Source organism: Dioscorea cayenensis, chromosome 3 (genome assembly GCF_009730915.1).
Source record: "Dioscorea cayenensis subsp. rotundata cultivar TDr96_F1 chromosome 3, TDr96_F1_v2_PseudoChromosome.rev07_lg8_w22 25.fasta, whole genome shotgun sequence".
Taxonomy (NCBI): Eukaryota; Viridiplantae; Streptophyta; class Magnoliopsida; order Dioscoreales; family Dioscoreaceae; genus Dioscorea; species Dioscorea cayenensis.
The window spans coordinates 3,693,375-3,709,530 of record NC_052473.1 but is presented as its reverse complement, the minus strand read 5'-3'; the positions used below and the strand labels follow the sequence as shown (position 1 = coordinate 3,709,530).

The 16,156-nt window shown below is 36.1% G+C and overlaps 1 protein-coding gene across 5 annotated transcripts in view; it reads left to right on the top strand.

Moving 5' to 3' along the window:
* Positions 1 to 16,156, top strand: part of LOC120252843 (protein PHYLLO, chloroplastic) — a 95,270-nt gene that overhangs the window by 46,818 nt on the left and 32,296 nt on the right. For 4 of the 5 annotated variants that reach the window (XM_039261032.1, XM_039261044.1, XM_039261052.1 and 1 more), the window contains 3 exons: positions 11,834 to 12,397; positions 12,759 to 12,983; positions 13,821 to 14,126. In XM_039261032.1, the coding sequence (XP_039116966.1) occupies positions 11,834 to 12,397; positions 12,759 to 12,983; positions 13,821 to 14,126 (1,095 nt within the window). The remainder of the gene's footprint in view (positions 1 to 11,833; positions 12,398 to 12,758; positions 12,984 to 13,820; positions 14,127 to 16,156) is intronic. The other variant, XM_039261036.1, reaches the window with a different exon arrangement.

Genomic DNA, 16,156 nt, shown 5'->3' with positions numbered 1-16,156 from the left:
TTAATTCTTTTTTAGTATGTGGAGATGGAAAATTTAACTTGGTTTTGACATTGTCAAGTAACCATAAACAGATCACATACCATTATGCTTGATCTAATGGCCTACGTCATATGTGTTCTGTTTGCATCTAAATTGGTATTAGAGCTTAGTTAATTAATGTTTTGTATTTTTTTGTTCTCAGTGTGGTTAGCTAAGATAGAGTAGCATGTATCATGGATGTATAAGAGTAACCAAGAGTCTTACATTGGTTTAAAGATCATTGATATAAATATATAAGTCTAGGTCACTCACCCTATCTACTTTTTTATCATTGCTCCTTCTGGAGAAATCATCATCTCTTTGTATAATCTTTCTTGATGAACACTCATGTAGCCATGTAATCTCTTATCACTTAGTGACAACTTTCCAATATCTATATTGCAAACATGCACGATGCTATTCTCAAAAGCATTGACTTGCACATTTTTTTCCCCATTAGCATGTTTCTTTTCGAAATTCATGGAGCCTATAGATGATGAACTTCCTTTCTTGTATGAATTCACAATGTGAATGGTTGCAAGTTTTCATGCCTTTTGCTTTTTGATTTTGCTTTCATACAACCTTTGCTTCCTTTTTTGGTTCTTTTGATGAGATTTTAGCATTTCTAAGTTGCAAAGAGGTAACTAACCATTCTAGCTACGAAAAACAAAAAATAAAATAAAATAAAACAACCACCACTGAAAGCACACCAATGATTTATGTGGAAAGAAACCCACAAATTGAGGGGAAAAGCATGGGCATCAAGGAAGGCAATCCATTATTACACACAAGTGTACAATGCTCAAAAATCTTAAGATGATACCCTATCTTGAGACATCACATATACGAGTAATTGCAAGAATATATGAAATTCTTGCCAACCCAAGTGTTTGGAAAACTTATCTTCACAACAAATTAGATAATGTAACTGGATCTAGTTTCAACCAAGCTTCAATTAAGGGGATGCAAAAAGGACCTTAACCCTCTTGGCTCCCAATTAAACTACTTAGCTTCAATTTGTTGATCAAAATTTTAGTTATGTATCTCCTATATTTGGTAGAAATTTCCTTCTTTGCAAGGACTTGGAGACCTTTCTCACTTTAGTGCTAAAGTCACTTGTGCCTTTAGCTGTATATAGCGACTTTGTAATGGATTTCTGTTTAGCTGTATTTGCCTCCTTTATACAATGCTCTGCTTGAGTTTTGCAGAGAGCGTTCTCTTTCTTCCCTTTTGCCAACAGAATGAAGCCTATGCTTAGCTTTTGCCGTTCTTATCCAAAATAGTTGTACCCTTCATTGTCAAGTTGGTCTATGGAGATTAGGTTGTGGGTAACAATTGGAACATTCCTCACATTTTTTAACAATTGTTTGCATCCATTATTGGAATTTAACCAAATGTCTTGCATACCAGGAATTTGAAACTATAATTATTTTCATGTTCAAATAGCCAAAACTGCCACTGGCATTTATGATAAATAAGTCTGCACAGTGCAATGTGGTAGGAAGCTGCTACATCAAGCACCTGAGTGGTGTTCGGATACACAACATTGACACTATCACCTTTACAAATAATGAGGACATTTTCATCTTGCATTGCTGACTTTGTGTGATTCATCTTCATTTGTCTCTTGGGTTTTAACATTTCTGTGGTCCTTCTTGTACTTCCTACAATACTTCTAGATGTGCCAAGGTTTCCAACAATAGTAGCAAACAAAACCCTTCTTAGTCCTTGAGTGACTTCTGGGCTTTCTAAAGTTCTTCCATTCTTGAGGGCTTTTACTCTTGCTTCTCCCTGTTCCTTGTATGACCAATGCATCACATCCAAACCCAGATCTACTTTGTTCTTGTCTTCTACTCTCTTCATTGAGTATATTATCCTTGATGAGGGCCAAAGATAGGTTTTTGCCTAGGCCTGAATTTTTTAAGTGATACTATCAATATTTCCCAACTATCTGGTGAGGAACTTAGCAGAATTAGTGCTTGCATTTCATCATCAAGAGCTAATTTCACCATGGCCAATTGATTCAACCAATCTTGGTACTTGTTCAAACATACTGAGACATTTTGTTCATCATGATACTTCGTGTGTATATGCTTTCTAAGCATGAAGACCTTATTCTATGCGTTCTTGTCTCGTGCATGCCTTTGAGTTTCTTTCACAGAGAGTAGGCTTTTGTTTCTTAAGCTACAATAATGGATCACACTTAAGTCAACCCATTGATTGATCATGCTATGTGTTTTCCTGTCTTATCTCTTCTATCTAGAATGGTCTTTATCCGCTAGTGCAATTCTCTTATATTCAATATGATCAAATAATCTCCATATGTAGTTTTTTGAGAAAAGGATTATACACTTCTTGATTTCATTGATAGACCACGTAGGTCTTATATAGGAGAAAAAGATTACACATGATACAAAAAATCAGATCCTAGAAAATAGGATCTGATTGCTAAAAATAAGGAAACTAATTCCTAATTACAGCTATACAACGGTGACTAATTATTTACATATCTTTGACTTTTCTACACTCCCCCTCAAGTTGGTGCATATATATCATACATGCCCAACTTGCTTACAAGCAAGTCAAATGAAGACTTGAACAACCCCTTGGTTAGAATGTCTACAGTTTGGTCTTCAGATGCAACAAATGGAATACAAATAACTCCTGCTTCCAAGTTTTCTTTCACGAAATGCCGATCTATTTCAATGTGTTTTGTTCGATCATGCTGAACTGGATTCTGCGCAATGCTTATTGTTGCTTTGTTGTCACAGTATAACTTCATAGGTAGTTCCAATTCAAGTCTAAGATCTTCAAAAATCCTCTTAATCCACAGAAGTTCACATATGCCGTTTGCCATAGCTCGGTACTCGGCTTTAGCACTGCTACGAGCTACGACAGTTTGTTTCTTGCTTCTCCATGTCATGAGATTCCCCCACACAAAGGTACAATGACCAGAAGTAGATTTCCTATTAGTGACTGATCCTGCCCAATCCGCATCCGTGAAGGCTTCAATTGTTCTTTTTCTCCCCTTTTTGAAGATTAATCCTTTGCCAGGACAACCTTTCAAGCATCTGAGGATTCTGTAGACAACGTCAAGATGTGCTTCATATGGACAGTGCATGAACTGACTTACTAAACTCACAGCAAATGCTATGTCAGGTCTAGTATGAGATAAATAAATCAATCTCCCAACAAGTCGTTGATATTGTTGAACATCTACTTATTTACCTTCGTTAATATCTCCAAGCTTTTTATTTGGATCAATCGGTGTCTCAGAAGGTTTGCACGCACTCATTCCAGTATCTTGTAACAAATCTAGAATGTATTTCCTCTGTGACACAAAAATCCTACGCTTAGATCTAGCTATTTCCATAGCCAAGAAGTATTTCATCTCTCCAAGATCTTTGACTTCAAATTCTTTAGAAAGTCGAACCTTCATCTTGTCAATCTCCTCATAATCATCACCTGTGATAAGAATATCATCCACGTAAACTATCAAAGCTGTAATCTTACCATAGTTGGAGAAGCGAGTAAACGAGGTATGATCTGATTGTGCTTGATTGTAGCCATGATTCTTTACAACTACAGTAAATTTCTCAAACCACGCCCTAGGAGATTGCTTCAGCCCATACAAAGCTTTCTCTAGGCGGCAGACCTTGGAACCAAACTTGTGATCAAATCCAAGCAGAGGTAGCATGTAGGCTTCCTCTTCCAACTTGCCATTTAGAAAGGCATTTTTTATATCAAACTGGCATAGAAGCCAATCTAGATTTTCTGCCACAGAGAGTAGAATTCGAACTGTGTTTAATTTAGCAACAGGAGCAAATGTTTCTGTATAATCTATACCGTAGGTTTGGGTAAACCCCTTGGCCACTAGACGAGCTTTGTATCGTTCCAGAGATCCATCACTGTTGAACTTTAGAGTAAACACCCATTTACACCCAACTCTAGGAATTCCCTTTGAAAGCTCCTCAACTTTCCATGTCTGATTTTTCTCAAGAGCATCCATCTCCTCTAAAACAGTCATTCTCCACTCAGGACTTTTAAGAGCTTCTTGTATATTATTAGGAACTTGAACAACAGATATATTAGTGGTAAAGGCAGAATATTGCGATGAGAGATGTTTATTAGACACATAATTAGATAAGGGGTATTTGACACATGAGCGTTTTTCTTTCCTAAGAGCAATTGGATGTCAGATAGTTTGTGAGTTTGTCCTGTTGATCGCTTGAATGGTGGATTCTCCGAGAATAAACTTTCCCAAATCTATTTTCCATTTGAACATTGTTTTTATTTTGAAAAGATTGATGAGATTCTTGTGGCAACACAAGATCAGAGTTCAAGTTAGGTTGTCTATTACTTTGAGGGATTAAATTTTCAGGAATTAAAGTTTGATTAGACAACCAGTTTAATTTCTCGTGAATCAATATTTGATTAGAATTTGAGTCTTCTATTTTATTCTCCCCCTGAAGATGAGAATGGAAAAAAGGAATGTTTTCAAAGAAATTGACATCCATTGAAATAAATAATTTCTTTGAACTCGGGTGATAACATTTAAAACCTTTTTGATTGGAGGCAAGATCAACAAACACACATTTTATAGCCTTCGGATCAAGTTTGCTACTCTTTTTATTTGGATTTTTTAGAAAGACAGTGCAGCCAAACATTTTTAAAGGCATGGAATGGAATAGGCATGATTGAGGAAAAAAAGATTGTAGCATATCAATTGGCTTCTTTAATTTTAGAATCCTAGATGGCATTCTATTTATCAAAGAAGTAGCATGCAAAATAGCATCTCCCCATAAGTATTTAGTAACATTTGCAGAAAACATTAAAGCCCTACCAACTTCAAGGAGATGTTGATTTTTTCTCTTAGAAACACCATTTTGAGCAGGTGTGTTATTGCATGAACTTTGTTGTACAATCCGCTTTTCTGAAAAAAATTTCCCAAACATTGTGCAAAATACTCCCGGCCATTGTCACTTCGAAAAATCTGAATTTTAGTACCAAATTGAGTAAAAATCATCTTATAAAAGTTTTTGAAAACAGAGGGCACCTCACTTTTTTCTTTAAGAAGAAAGGTCCAACACACACATGTATGATCATCAATAAGTAGTGACACGAGATGGACCCCAAATATCACTATGAATTAAAGCAAAAGGTTTCGAAGGTTTATACGAGACTGGATGATAAGAACTTTTACTCATTTTTGCCAACACTCAAATATCACAATTAAAGGATGATGAATTTTTATTGCCAAACAAACCAGGGAACAAATGTTTTAAGTAGAAGAAACTTGGATGACCCAATCTATAGTGCCACAAATAAATATCATAAATATTCAAACTAGAAACAATATTTAAACAGGAAATCGATTGAGTTACTTTATTTTTGGTGAATCCATCAGCCAAGAAATACAATCCTTCAGACCCCCAAGCTTGTCCAATCATCTTCCCCGAGGCCGACTCCTGAAAGACACAGGTAGAAGGTGAAAAAACAGCCTTACAACCAAGATCAGTTGTGAGTTTGCTAATGGATATTAAGTGACACAATAAACTCGGGACATGAAGGACATTAAAAAGGGTTAGGATGGGAGAAATTTTAATATCCCAAATACCAGCAATAATAGAGAAAGAACCATCAGCAATACGAACTCGTTTATTTCCTGCACACGGTTTATTAGAGGAAAATTGACGCGAACAACCAGTCATGTGATCAGAGGTACCTAAATCAATAATCCAAGTGCAGTTTTGTGTGGAATAATGAAAGGAAGAGATTAAAGAATTATTACCGGCTGATTTTGCAATGAAACAGGAAGGATCTTGAGACTGGGAAGGAATTAATTTCAGCAATTGCTCAACTTGTTCCTGAGTGAAGGAGGGTTGTTCGATTGGAGAAGGATGGTCACGAGAAGCGTCGGTCATAGCGTGAAGATCCCTTTCAGGGCGAGGTTTCCCAGCAGTCGACTTGCCATGGAGTTTCCAACATGTCTCACGAGTATGCCACATCCGCTTGCAATAATCACAATATAGTTTTTGTCATTGTCAGCACTTCGACTAATGAGGGCAGAGGCAGAAGAATCAGGACCGGTTATAGTGGAATCAATGTCAACATACATTTTCTTCTTGCGAAGTTCTTCAAGTCGAATTTCCGAGAAGACTTCTCGGATCGAGGGAAGAGGTTTACGACCAAGGATCCTCCCTTTGACCTCATCAAGGTTGCGATGAACACCAACCAAGAACATAAACACACGATCATTCTCCTCTTTCTTCTTCTGGCGCACGCAATCAGAAAGGCTCTCCTACTGGTCATCATAACAGTGATCAAGCTCTTGCCATAATGAAACCATCTCGTTGTAATAGGTCGTAAAACGAGTCTTCAATTTAAAGATCTGAGAAGAGTTCTCAAGATCAGAATAGGTGGCTTTAATTGACTCCCAGACCTCCTTGGTAGATTTCATAAAAAGATGCGGCTTAGCAATGGAAATCTGCATTGAATTAAGAAGCCATGCAGTAACCAAGGAGTTCTCTGAACGCCAAGCCCGATAAGAGGGATCATTGGAATCAGGTTCAGCAGTTTCTCCTGTCAAATAGCCAAGTTTTCCACAGCCATCAATGGCCAGCTTAACAGACTGAGACCACTCAAGATAATTGCGTCCATTCAAGTAATGAACAATAACTTGCATGGACGAGTGAGAAGAATCCATATTAGAGGAAACTAAAGGGACAGAAGTAGTGGTCGAATCTGGTGTAGCGGAGTCGGTGGTAGAGGAGGCCATTTAAAAAAAAGAGGAAAAAGATTACGGCAAAAGAACCTCGCTCTGATACCATGTAGTTTTTTGAGAAAAGGATTATACACTTCTTGATTTCATTGATAGACCGAATAGGTCTTATATAGGAGGAAAAAATTACACATGATACAAAAAATCAGATCCTAGAAAATAGAATCTGATTGCTAAAAATAAGGTAACTAATTCCTAATTACAGCTATACAACCGTGACTAATTATTTACATATCTTTGACTTTTCTACACCATAATATAAGAAATCCTCCATCAACATTTTTTAAATTGTGTAACCTGCTAAAGTAAGCTTTATCGCGGTATTTGATATCTCTTCTATCTTTAACCAAGGCTCTGATACCACTTGATGGGGTTTTAGCATTTGTAAGATGCAAAAAGGTAATTAACAATTCAAGCTACCAAAAATCAAAGATGGCTACCACCAAAAGCACACCAACAGTTTACTTGGAAGCCCTATGAATTTAGGAAAAAACTATAAGCAATCAGGATAAGCAATCCACAATTAAACACAAGAGTACAATGTTTAAAGATCTCATCATGATGATGACTTATCTTGATAACATTCACATAGAGCAATTGCTAAAACATACAGAATACTTGCGAACTCGTATAGGACCAGCAAATCTTGCAACCCAAGTGAAGGCGAAACTTATCCTCACAACCAATTTTATGACTATGTGACATGATCTAGCTTTAACCAAACTTCAATCAAGAGGATACAAGAAGAATTTTAACCCCTCACTTCCAAATTCCAATCAACCTCCTTGGCTTCAAAATGTTGATCAAAAGTCTCCTTGCTCACTAATATGCTTGTGACAGAAGATGAATTCAAGCAATTCTTAAATGGCACGAACTCTTTGCTCTCATGCCCTAAAATCAGCCTCCATTTCTTTTATATTCACACAACAGCGTAGCGCTGTACTCCGGGCCTTTCTTCTTTCTTTTGTTTCTTTTTGCTGGTCTTGGATAGTGTGGCTCAACACTTTTGCTACTTACTTTGCTTTCTCATTTGGTTCTTTTCTTTTTGGTTCACTTCTTGATCTTGCATGTTGAAATTTTTCATATCATTTGAATTTGATTTTAACTACCTTTTTTTAGAATGATGGTGACCATATTTTGAGGGTTCATCTTCTCCTTATTCATTAAATCATCCATCATATATGGCGTTTTGCACTCTGATTGATGAATTCATAAAAACACAATTAACAAGAACAGGTTGTCATCTTTATATCAAGGTATATGTGTTTGCATTTAAATCAGTATCAAAACTTGGGTAATTTGCAACATGGCTAACTAAAATAGACTCTTAAAAAAAAAAAAAAACCACAATACAAAACAGGTAAAACTAATTGGCAACACAGTTAAGATTGGACTTTCCGCTGTGAGGCTCAAGGATGCTAATGATGTCCCCATGAACTCTATTGCAGAGAATGGGGACTTTTCTTAGAGTAATTAATAGTGAGGTATCAATTAAGTTAATAAAATATATTGATATAAATAAGTCTTAAGTTGAACAACTTAATCTTTTGGTTTTATTGATTCAAATAATGTGTTTGATTTGCATATAAGTCTTTAAATTACAATACTTTCTCTTCTTGGGTTTGTTGTCTTTTAATGATTGGAATTACACCTTAACAACTTGGTGAAAGGGCAAATTCAATCTTAGCACAATGCTTGACGTGCTTTCATTTTGGGCTTAAAATCCTTTTTTATTTTTTGCATATAGCTCCCTACCTTATGCATTTATTTCGATTTAATATTTTGTCTCAATTCAAAAATCTATTTTTGGAAAATCCTTTAGCAATTGTACACTATATAGCATTGTGTTATAGTCATTGCAGTGAAGGTAAGAGACTTGATTTGGATGTATGACAATCATTTGTTCATCTATGTGCTTATTTCAACTAGCTAATAAGTAATAAATTGTAGTATATTTCTATTAGATTTAGGCTTTATTTCTTAGTTGACCATGCATATTTCCCATATTTCTAGTTCAATTTCACTCTTTTAGTTTAAGTTACTGTTCTTCATTAGTTTACATGCAGATAAGTGGAGTTTGGCCTTTATTTGAAACGCGGGTGATTTGTGGTAGCTACCACACCCATGGATCGTGATGCAGAAATTTAAAAGACTAAAATCCTATAAGAAGCACAACCTGCCATGCTAGCTAACATAGGCGTGGATCTTTGCCACCATCGCAACCCTAATTTAACCCACCTCTATATAAAGCCAAGAAAAAGAATTTTAAAGGATCTTTGGACTATGAGAACAAAGGGACGATTTCTCTAAGGTGGAGATCATCTAAAGCTATCAAAAAGAAGAAAGAAAACAAAGATCAAAGGAGAGATTCATCAATCTTCAAGAACATCACACGTGGAGGATCAAGAGTCTATTATTTCTTATTCTTTGATTTATTTCATGTTTAGATCTATGATGGATATGAATACTTTAGCTTATAAATCGAACATGAGCGAGTAGATCTTTTGTTCTAGGATTGGGATTAGCCCAATGTTTAGATAATTGACGATGTATTGATTTTTTTTTTCTTATTAATGTTTATTTGCTTTTGATTCACTTTTATGGAACTTAATGCTTGTGAATGAGTTGGGCCCCTCATATTTGCATGATTTTAGATACCAAAGGAAGGACCGAAAGGTATACTAAGGTGTTGGAAACCCTAAAATTGAACCCTAAATCATAAATTATGATTTCTTGAGGATAACTGGATGTCATAGAACTTAAAGGATCTAATTAGATTCAATTACCACGAAAGTAGAAATTGTTCTAAGTTAGATACCTTGCTATATTCTGATAGGAAATAGTGAGTATGCTAGGATATTCCACCTTCGAAGCAATTAAACTAAATTAATAAAAAAGGTCAATACGAAGTCTTTTATCTATCATTGTGGTGAACCTTAATCCTAGAAGCCCTTGAAATCTGAATTATTCATCTAAGCCATTGGTAGCTTTAACTTTGACAATTTTAGTTTTTATTAGTTATTATTTCCACAATTCAATACCTATTACTTTATCTAAATAACCCTAATTGCAAGAAATTGGTAATTAGCAACAAAGTCCTCGTGGGAACGATATTTAATTTACTACTTGAACTATCCGTGCACTTGCGGTACACATCACTAGCCACATTGCAAATAAATTAACTAAGCTCCAATACCATATTAAATACAAAGAAAACCAAGTTGTTAGAGGTTAACCCAAATATTTGAAAATTATTACTAATGGTTGGTTATTCTGAATCTTAGTAGGATTCGATTTATATTATTTATACTAGTATTCTTTGTGTGCACTGCTAGGGGAAGTAAGAAACCACCGTTTCAGGTGTGGGAGTCTTTGTTATAATGGGGTGCTTTTAGTTTTGCTTGCTTTCCCAATGCAATATAGAATAAGGCATGGCACTACTTTGGCATGGCTTTGGTTTAGAAGCAGCCTAAAAATTAAAATTGTGTTTTCATGGAATTTAGTATTAGGGTTAGTGTGGTAATTTCACATTTTGGTGTTGAGAAGTGCCGAAATATGGGGTTGGTTTTCATTAGTAATTTTCAAAAGCTAGTTAAATTTTAGTTTAAGTCATTCTATTCGAAGTCAAACTTTGCTATGGACAAAGAAAAATCTATTGTCGGGAACAACCTAAGAACATGACACGATTGCATGGTAAAACTAAACCTACAAGGAAAACCTATTTTATAAGGGTAAAACCTAGATCCACTAGAAGGATCTAGATATGCACCAAAGCTTGGAGCAGGCTTAGAGCTTGGAGCTATGAGAGAGAGAAATCATCAACTAAATATAAGGTTTAATTATGAAAACACACCACCATGACAGGAAAAAGTCAATGATATATGTATTCTTGCCTCTAGGCAATGGGCGACCAATGGGCACCTAGTGAGGAAGGTGGAATCTTGGAGCATGGCTCTCTGAGAGCCTCATAACTCTATTGGAAAACCTAACTATTGAGAGGATAATGTCATGTTAGTGGAAGTGAAATTGCCAGAGCTTGACTTACACTTGTTAGATAAGAACCAAATGTATTAGTTGGGCATGATTTAACCCAAAAGCTTAAGTTTATGGGAAGGGAGACCTAGAAACTTAGATTTACATAGTCAAATTTAAACTTACTACATTAATTGATGTGGGACTATTAGTTAAGAATATATGTATTAGGTGGACCTGATTCAATGAAAATGCTTAAGTTTATAGGTAAAGAGGCCTCTGTTTATAAGTCAAGTCCAAACGAACTGCATTAACTGGTGGGACTATTAGTTATTCTAATCACGTTGAATTTGAGTTGTAGGTAAAATTGGAAAAATTTGCAAATTGAGTGGTAGATGCAAAGAAACTACATGCAACCCAAAAGTTCAGTTATCTCCAACCAAACACTTTTGTATATAAGGTCTTTCATCTCTGTGTAAGAAAGATCTTCTTGGAAATCAATGAAGAATTCAGTTTTCTTCGCAGTGCTAATTTTTTAGGCATGATTATCATTTCTTCTAAGAGAGATCACAAGTCCCTATGTGTGATTGCCTGGCTTATCTTGCATCACAGTTTATTATAATTTTGATATATACTCCCTTGTATTTGCTCCTTATTTCTACACTACCAAATAAAAAACAGAAGAGCATCAGAAACTCATTGATGGATATAGAAATTCAAAAGTAGTCTTTAAAATACAAATATAGGGAGAATAGCAGGATTATGGTTATCAGTTAAACCCTTTTAAATTAATAAGGGTAAAAAAACCAGTAAGTGATAATCATGAATTATTAAATTATATTATTTTAACAGATACAAGTATTAATAAGCAACTAATCAACACAACCTTGTTGATGTTAATTTGGGCCATAAACTTACTAATTTTGGCACAAAGTATTTGCTATGGATGTTTCAAATATGGCTGCCACATATTTTTCTGCTGTAAGTTTTATTCTCTTATTCCTTTCTTTATCTTGATTTACATAATGTTAACAGTGGGGGCATTTTATTTTTTGGCAACAGATCAACCATTTTGGCAAGTTCGTAAGATTTTTCTTTAGTCTTCCTCCACCTAATGAGGAGGTGCCTGCAAGAATGGTTCTCACGACAATGGACTCTGCTGTATATCATGCAACCCAAACACCTTATGGTCCTGTGCATGTTAATTGTCACTTCAGGGAACCATTGGATGATAAACCAAGAGCCTGGTCCTCTGACTACCTGAGGGGATTAAATTGCTGGATGTCAAATTCAGAGGCTTTCACTAAGTACATCAAAATGCGACCTACTTGCGGATGTTATGGTCATGGTCAAATTGCAGAGGTTTTGCAAGCTATTCAAAGTGCTAAAAATGGGATTTTACTATATGGTGATATCCAAACTGAAGATGATATTTGGGCTAGTCTTCTTCTGGCTAAACACTTGGCTTGGCCTGTTGTAACTGACATCTTATCTGGACTACGTTTGCGCAGACAAGTATCATCCTTTCCAGGGATTGAAGACTGTTTTTTATTCATTGATCATCTTGATCATACTCTTCTCTCTGACATTGTCAAGAGATTGGTAAAACCAGATGTGGTTATTCAGGTAACCTATGTGATCTGTATGCACTCTGAGTTTGATAATTCATTGTATAGAAAGCATTAATTAAAGAATGATCTTGTTAAAATGAGGATACAGGTATCACTTGCACAAAGTTTATGGCATTTGGAAAACCATGAAATGGCATGAGGGTGAAACGATAAGTGGATGAAATATGTTCAAGTAATGTATTAGGGTGATATTCCAATGTGAAGTACATGTTGAACTATAAACTTTGTATATGACATGCTTTGGCAAGTTAGGCTAGTGGGATAAATATTTTTCTGATTTTTTTTTTAAATCGTTATGACCTTTTGTTCAAGAATATATAATTTATTTTACTGTTTTGTGTCATAACTTCCAACAGATTGGAAGTAGGATCACGAGCAAGAGGATAGGTAAAATGCTGGAGTCCTGCTCTCTACATACGTATGTCTTGGTGGACAAACATCCAAACCGTTCTGATCCATCACATATTGTTACTCATAGAATTCAGAGTGGTATTCCTGAATTTGTTGATGTGTTAACCAGAATTAATTTTTCAAGGAAAAACAGAAAATGGGGTGTACTTTTGAAAGAGCTGGATATGATGGTAAGGTGTATTTGATAAAGAATATTTATCATAAAAAATCATTGGGTTCCTTTTAAATGTTACTCTTTTGTCATGCCTGTGCATTTTGATCATCTAATGAAATCTCAGAAAATTGCCAAAAAAAAAATAATAAATAAATAAATGCTTTTGTTTTGTTCAAGGGTGAAGAATACTCTTTATTAGTTGTTACCTCCTTGTATCTGTCTCAACCAATTGTTAAATGCATTTGATTTTAATTTGATAAAATGATTTCACTTTTTTTCTTGAAGGGCTGTGATCTAAATCTTACCCTTTTGGTGATTTTCAAATTTCGTTACTTTACATCTCTGGTGATTTTCTTCAATGGCAACCCTCTGATATTCATTATCTGGACTGTTAATAGGATTATATTGGAAACTTCACTGACAATCTTTTATTGCTTGTGTTTCCTTTGTTTCTTTTGCAATAAGTCACGTATTTAGTCCAGCAATTAGTGCATATGAAATGATGCCATCTAGATTTTTGTTGTGCCTTAGCACGTGGTACTTGATAAACAAGGAATACCAGCCGTGGTACTTGATAAATAAGGAATACCAGCCTCCTATGATAAATTTCTTAAAAGATGACCTTCCATTGAGCATTGTCGTTTCTAATGTTAGCTTGTTTTGAGGCTTTAATTTAAGCAAGATTACCTGTTCACCTATGTAATGGAGAATAATTTTATCTTGTATGAAAGGAATGGGTTTATATGTGCTTTAAAATATCTGTTTTCTATCTGTATTTCCTAATTTCTATTGAAGTAAAAGTTTTTTATCTCATAATGTTTACATTGTCTGTCATCCTTGCTCATTATTTTAGGTTTCTAATGAGATATCACTTCAAATTAGCTCTGAATGCTCATTAACTGAGCCATATGTTGCGCATGTAATCACCAAGTATCTTCAAGATGATGATGATGCCTTATTCATTGGGAACAGCATGGCTATAAGAGATGTCGACATGTATGGAAATGGCCAGGGAAAATCCTACTGTAGTGATGTTCAACTCATTTCAAACTTGGAGCTTCTTGTCCATTTTATCCAAGTGACTGGGAACAGAGGTGCCAGCGGCATTGATGGTCTTCTTAGCACAGCTGTTGGTTTTGCAGTAGGATCTAACAAGAAAGTAAGTAGTTCTAATACAATTTTTGCATGCACATGATGATGAGAAAGTTGTTAAGTATAAAAGAATTTGATACAAAATGAGTGAATGCAATGCTAATTTGGTTGTAGTTGTGGTACATATCTGCTTGCTGGCATAGCTATGCTAATATCAGAATTTAAGTCTAGACAGGATCCTAAAATTAGCCTTTCTTCTTTTCATTCTTACTCTGCCATATATTATCTTTTTCTGTTTCTAATGGTTTGTTCCCATTGGATGATTTTTATTCTGCTTAGAACTTCAGAGCATCATGACATTGTAGAAGCAAGCAGTATGAGTCGCAAATGCTATTATCTTTGTTGAGTTGTGTGAGATTTAAGACATTTTGGCCAATTTTGTCACGCCCCGAACTCAGCTCGCTAGACTCGGTGCGCAGACAAACGGCCGCAAACCCATAGGATGAAAACCCCATAAGCCTGCAAGGCCTCAAAACCTGATTCAGAGCAGCTAACTTATATCAAACCAACTGAGTCACTGGGTTACAGACTCTACAGTATACATAATACAGGGATATAGAGGTCCAAAATACAAAATACAGAAATACAGGGATAGACAAGGACAAGAACTCAAAATTTACAACAGAATAAGGCAACACCTACAGATAATCTTTCAAGATCCACGCTGGTCTATCACTCTTGCTTGATCTTTAGTTGGTGGTATCATATTCTGAGGTCAATCTTCGAGAAAACTTGCGAACCTTGCAGTTGATCAAATAGGTCATCAATCCTTGGTAATGGATATCTGTTCTTTACGGTCACTTTATTTAGCTCCCAGTAGTCGATGCATAATCTCAAGCTGCCATATTTCTTTTTCACAAAAAGTACAGGAGCTCCCCAAGGAGAAACACTCGGACGGATGAAACCTTTATCGAGAAGTTCTTCAAGCTGCTTCTTCAATTCAACTAGCTCAGCAGGGACCATCCTATAAGGGGCCTTAGAGATGCAATTAGTGCCTGGGACTAGGTTAACTAAATATGCTCACTTCTTAGCTGTTAAGACCGGTTTGTCTTTGGAAAAACTTGTTGAGTTGTATATTGACCAGATTGTAAAGCTTCATGGTGTTCCGGTAACCATCGTCTCTGATCGGGACTCTCGGTTCGTAGCTCATTTCTGGAGGAGTCTACATAAAGCTTTGGGGACGAAACTCACTTTCAGTACGGCTTTTCATCCTCAAACCGAACTATTCAAATTTTGGAAGACATGTTGCGAGCATGTATGCTAGATTTTGGAGGTGCTTGGGATCGACATCTACCCTTGATAGAATTTTCCTATAACAACAGTTACCAGGCAAGTATCCAGATGGCTCACTATGAGGCTTTGTACGGGAGGCGGTGCAGGTCACCTATCTGTTGGGATGACGTAGGAGAAAGAAAACTTTTGGGGCCAGAGATTGTGCAGATAACAGTTGAGAAAGTTTGCCAAATTAGAGACCGATTACAAGCAGCTCAGAGCCGACAGAAGAGTTATGCAGACAACAGAAGAAGAAGCTTGGAATTCCAAGTGGGAGAACACGTGTTCTTGAAAGTTGCTCCTACTAAAGGAATTGTTCGCTTTGGTGTGGAAGGTAAACTTAGTCCTCGTTTCATTGGCCCTTTCGAAATCTTGGAACGTATTGGTGAGGTGGCTTATCGACTTGCCCTTCCACCTGCTCTCTCGAGTGCATAATGTGTTCCATGTCTCCATGCTGAGGAAATATGTTTCCAATCCTGATCATGTGATTCAGTTCTCAGGTTTTGAGTTAAATAGTGATTTGTCTTTCGAAGAGCAACCGGTAAAGATTGTAGATTTTAAGAAGCAAGAACTGAGAAAGCGGGGCATTCCTTATGTCAAAGTCCAATGGAGAAATCATTCTGTGTGTGAAGCAACTTGGGAATTGGAGTCTGAAATGAGGGAGAAGTATCCTTTTCTGTTTCTCGGGCCAAGTGCGAGTTTAAAGGACTAAACTCTTTTTAAGGAGGGGAGGATTGTGGACCCCGTCCTTAATTAGAGCCTGCT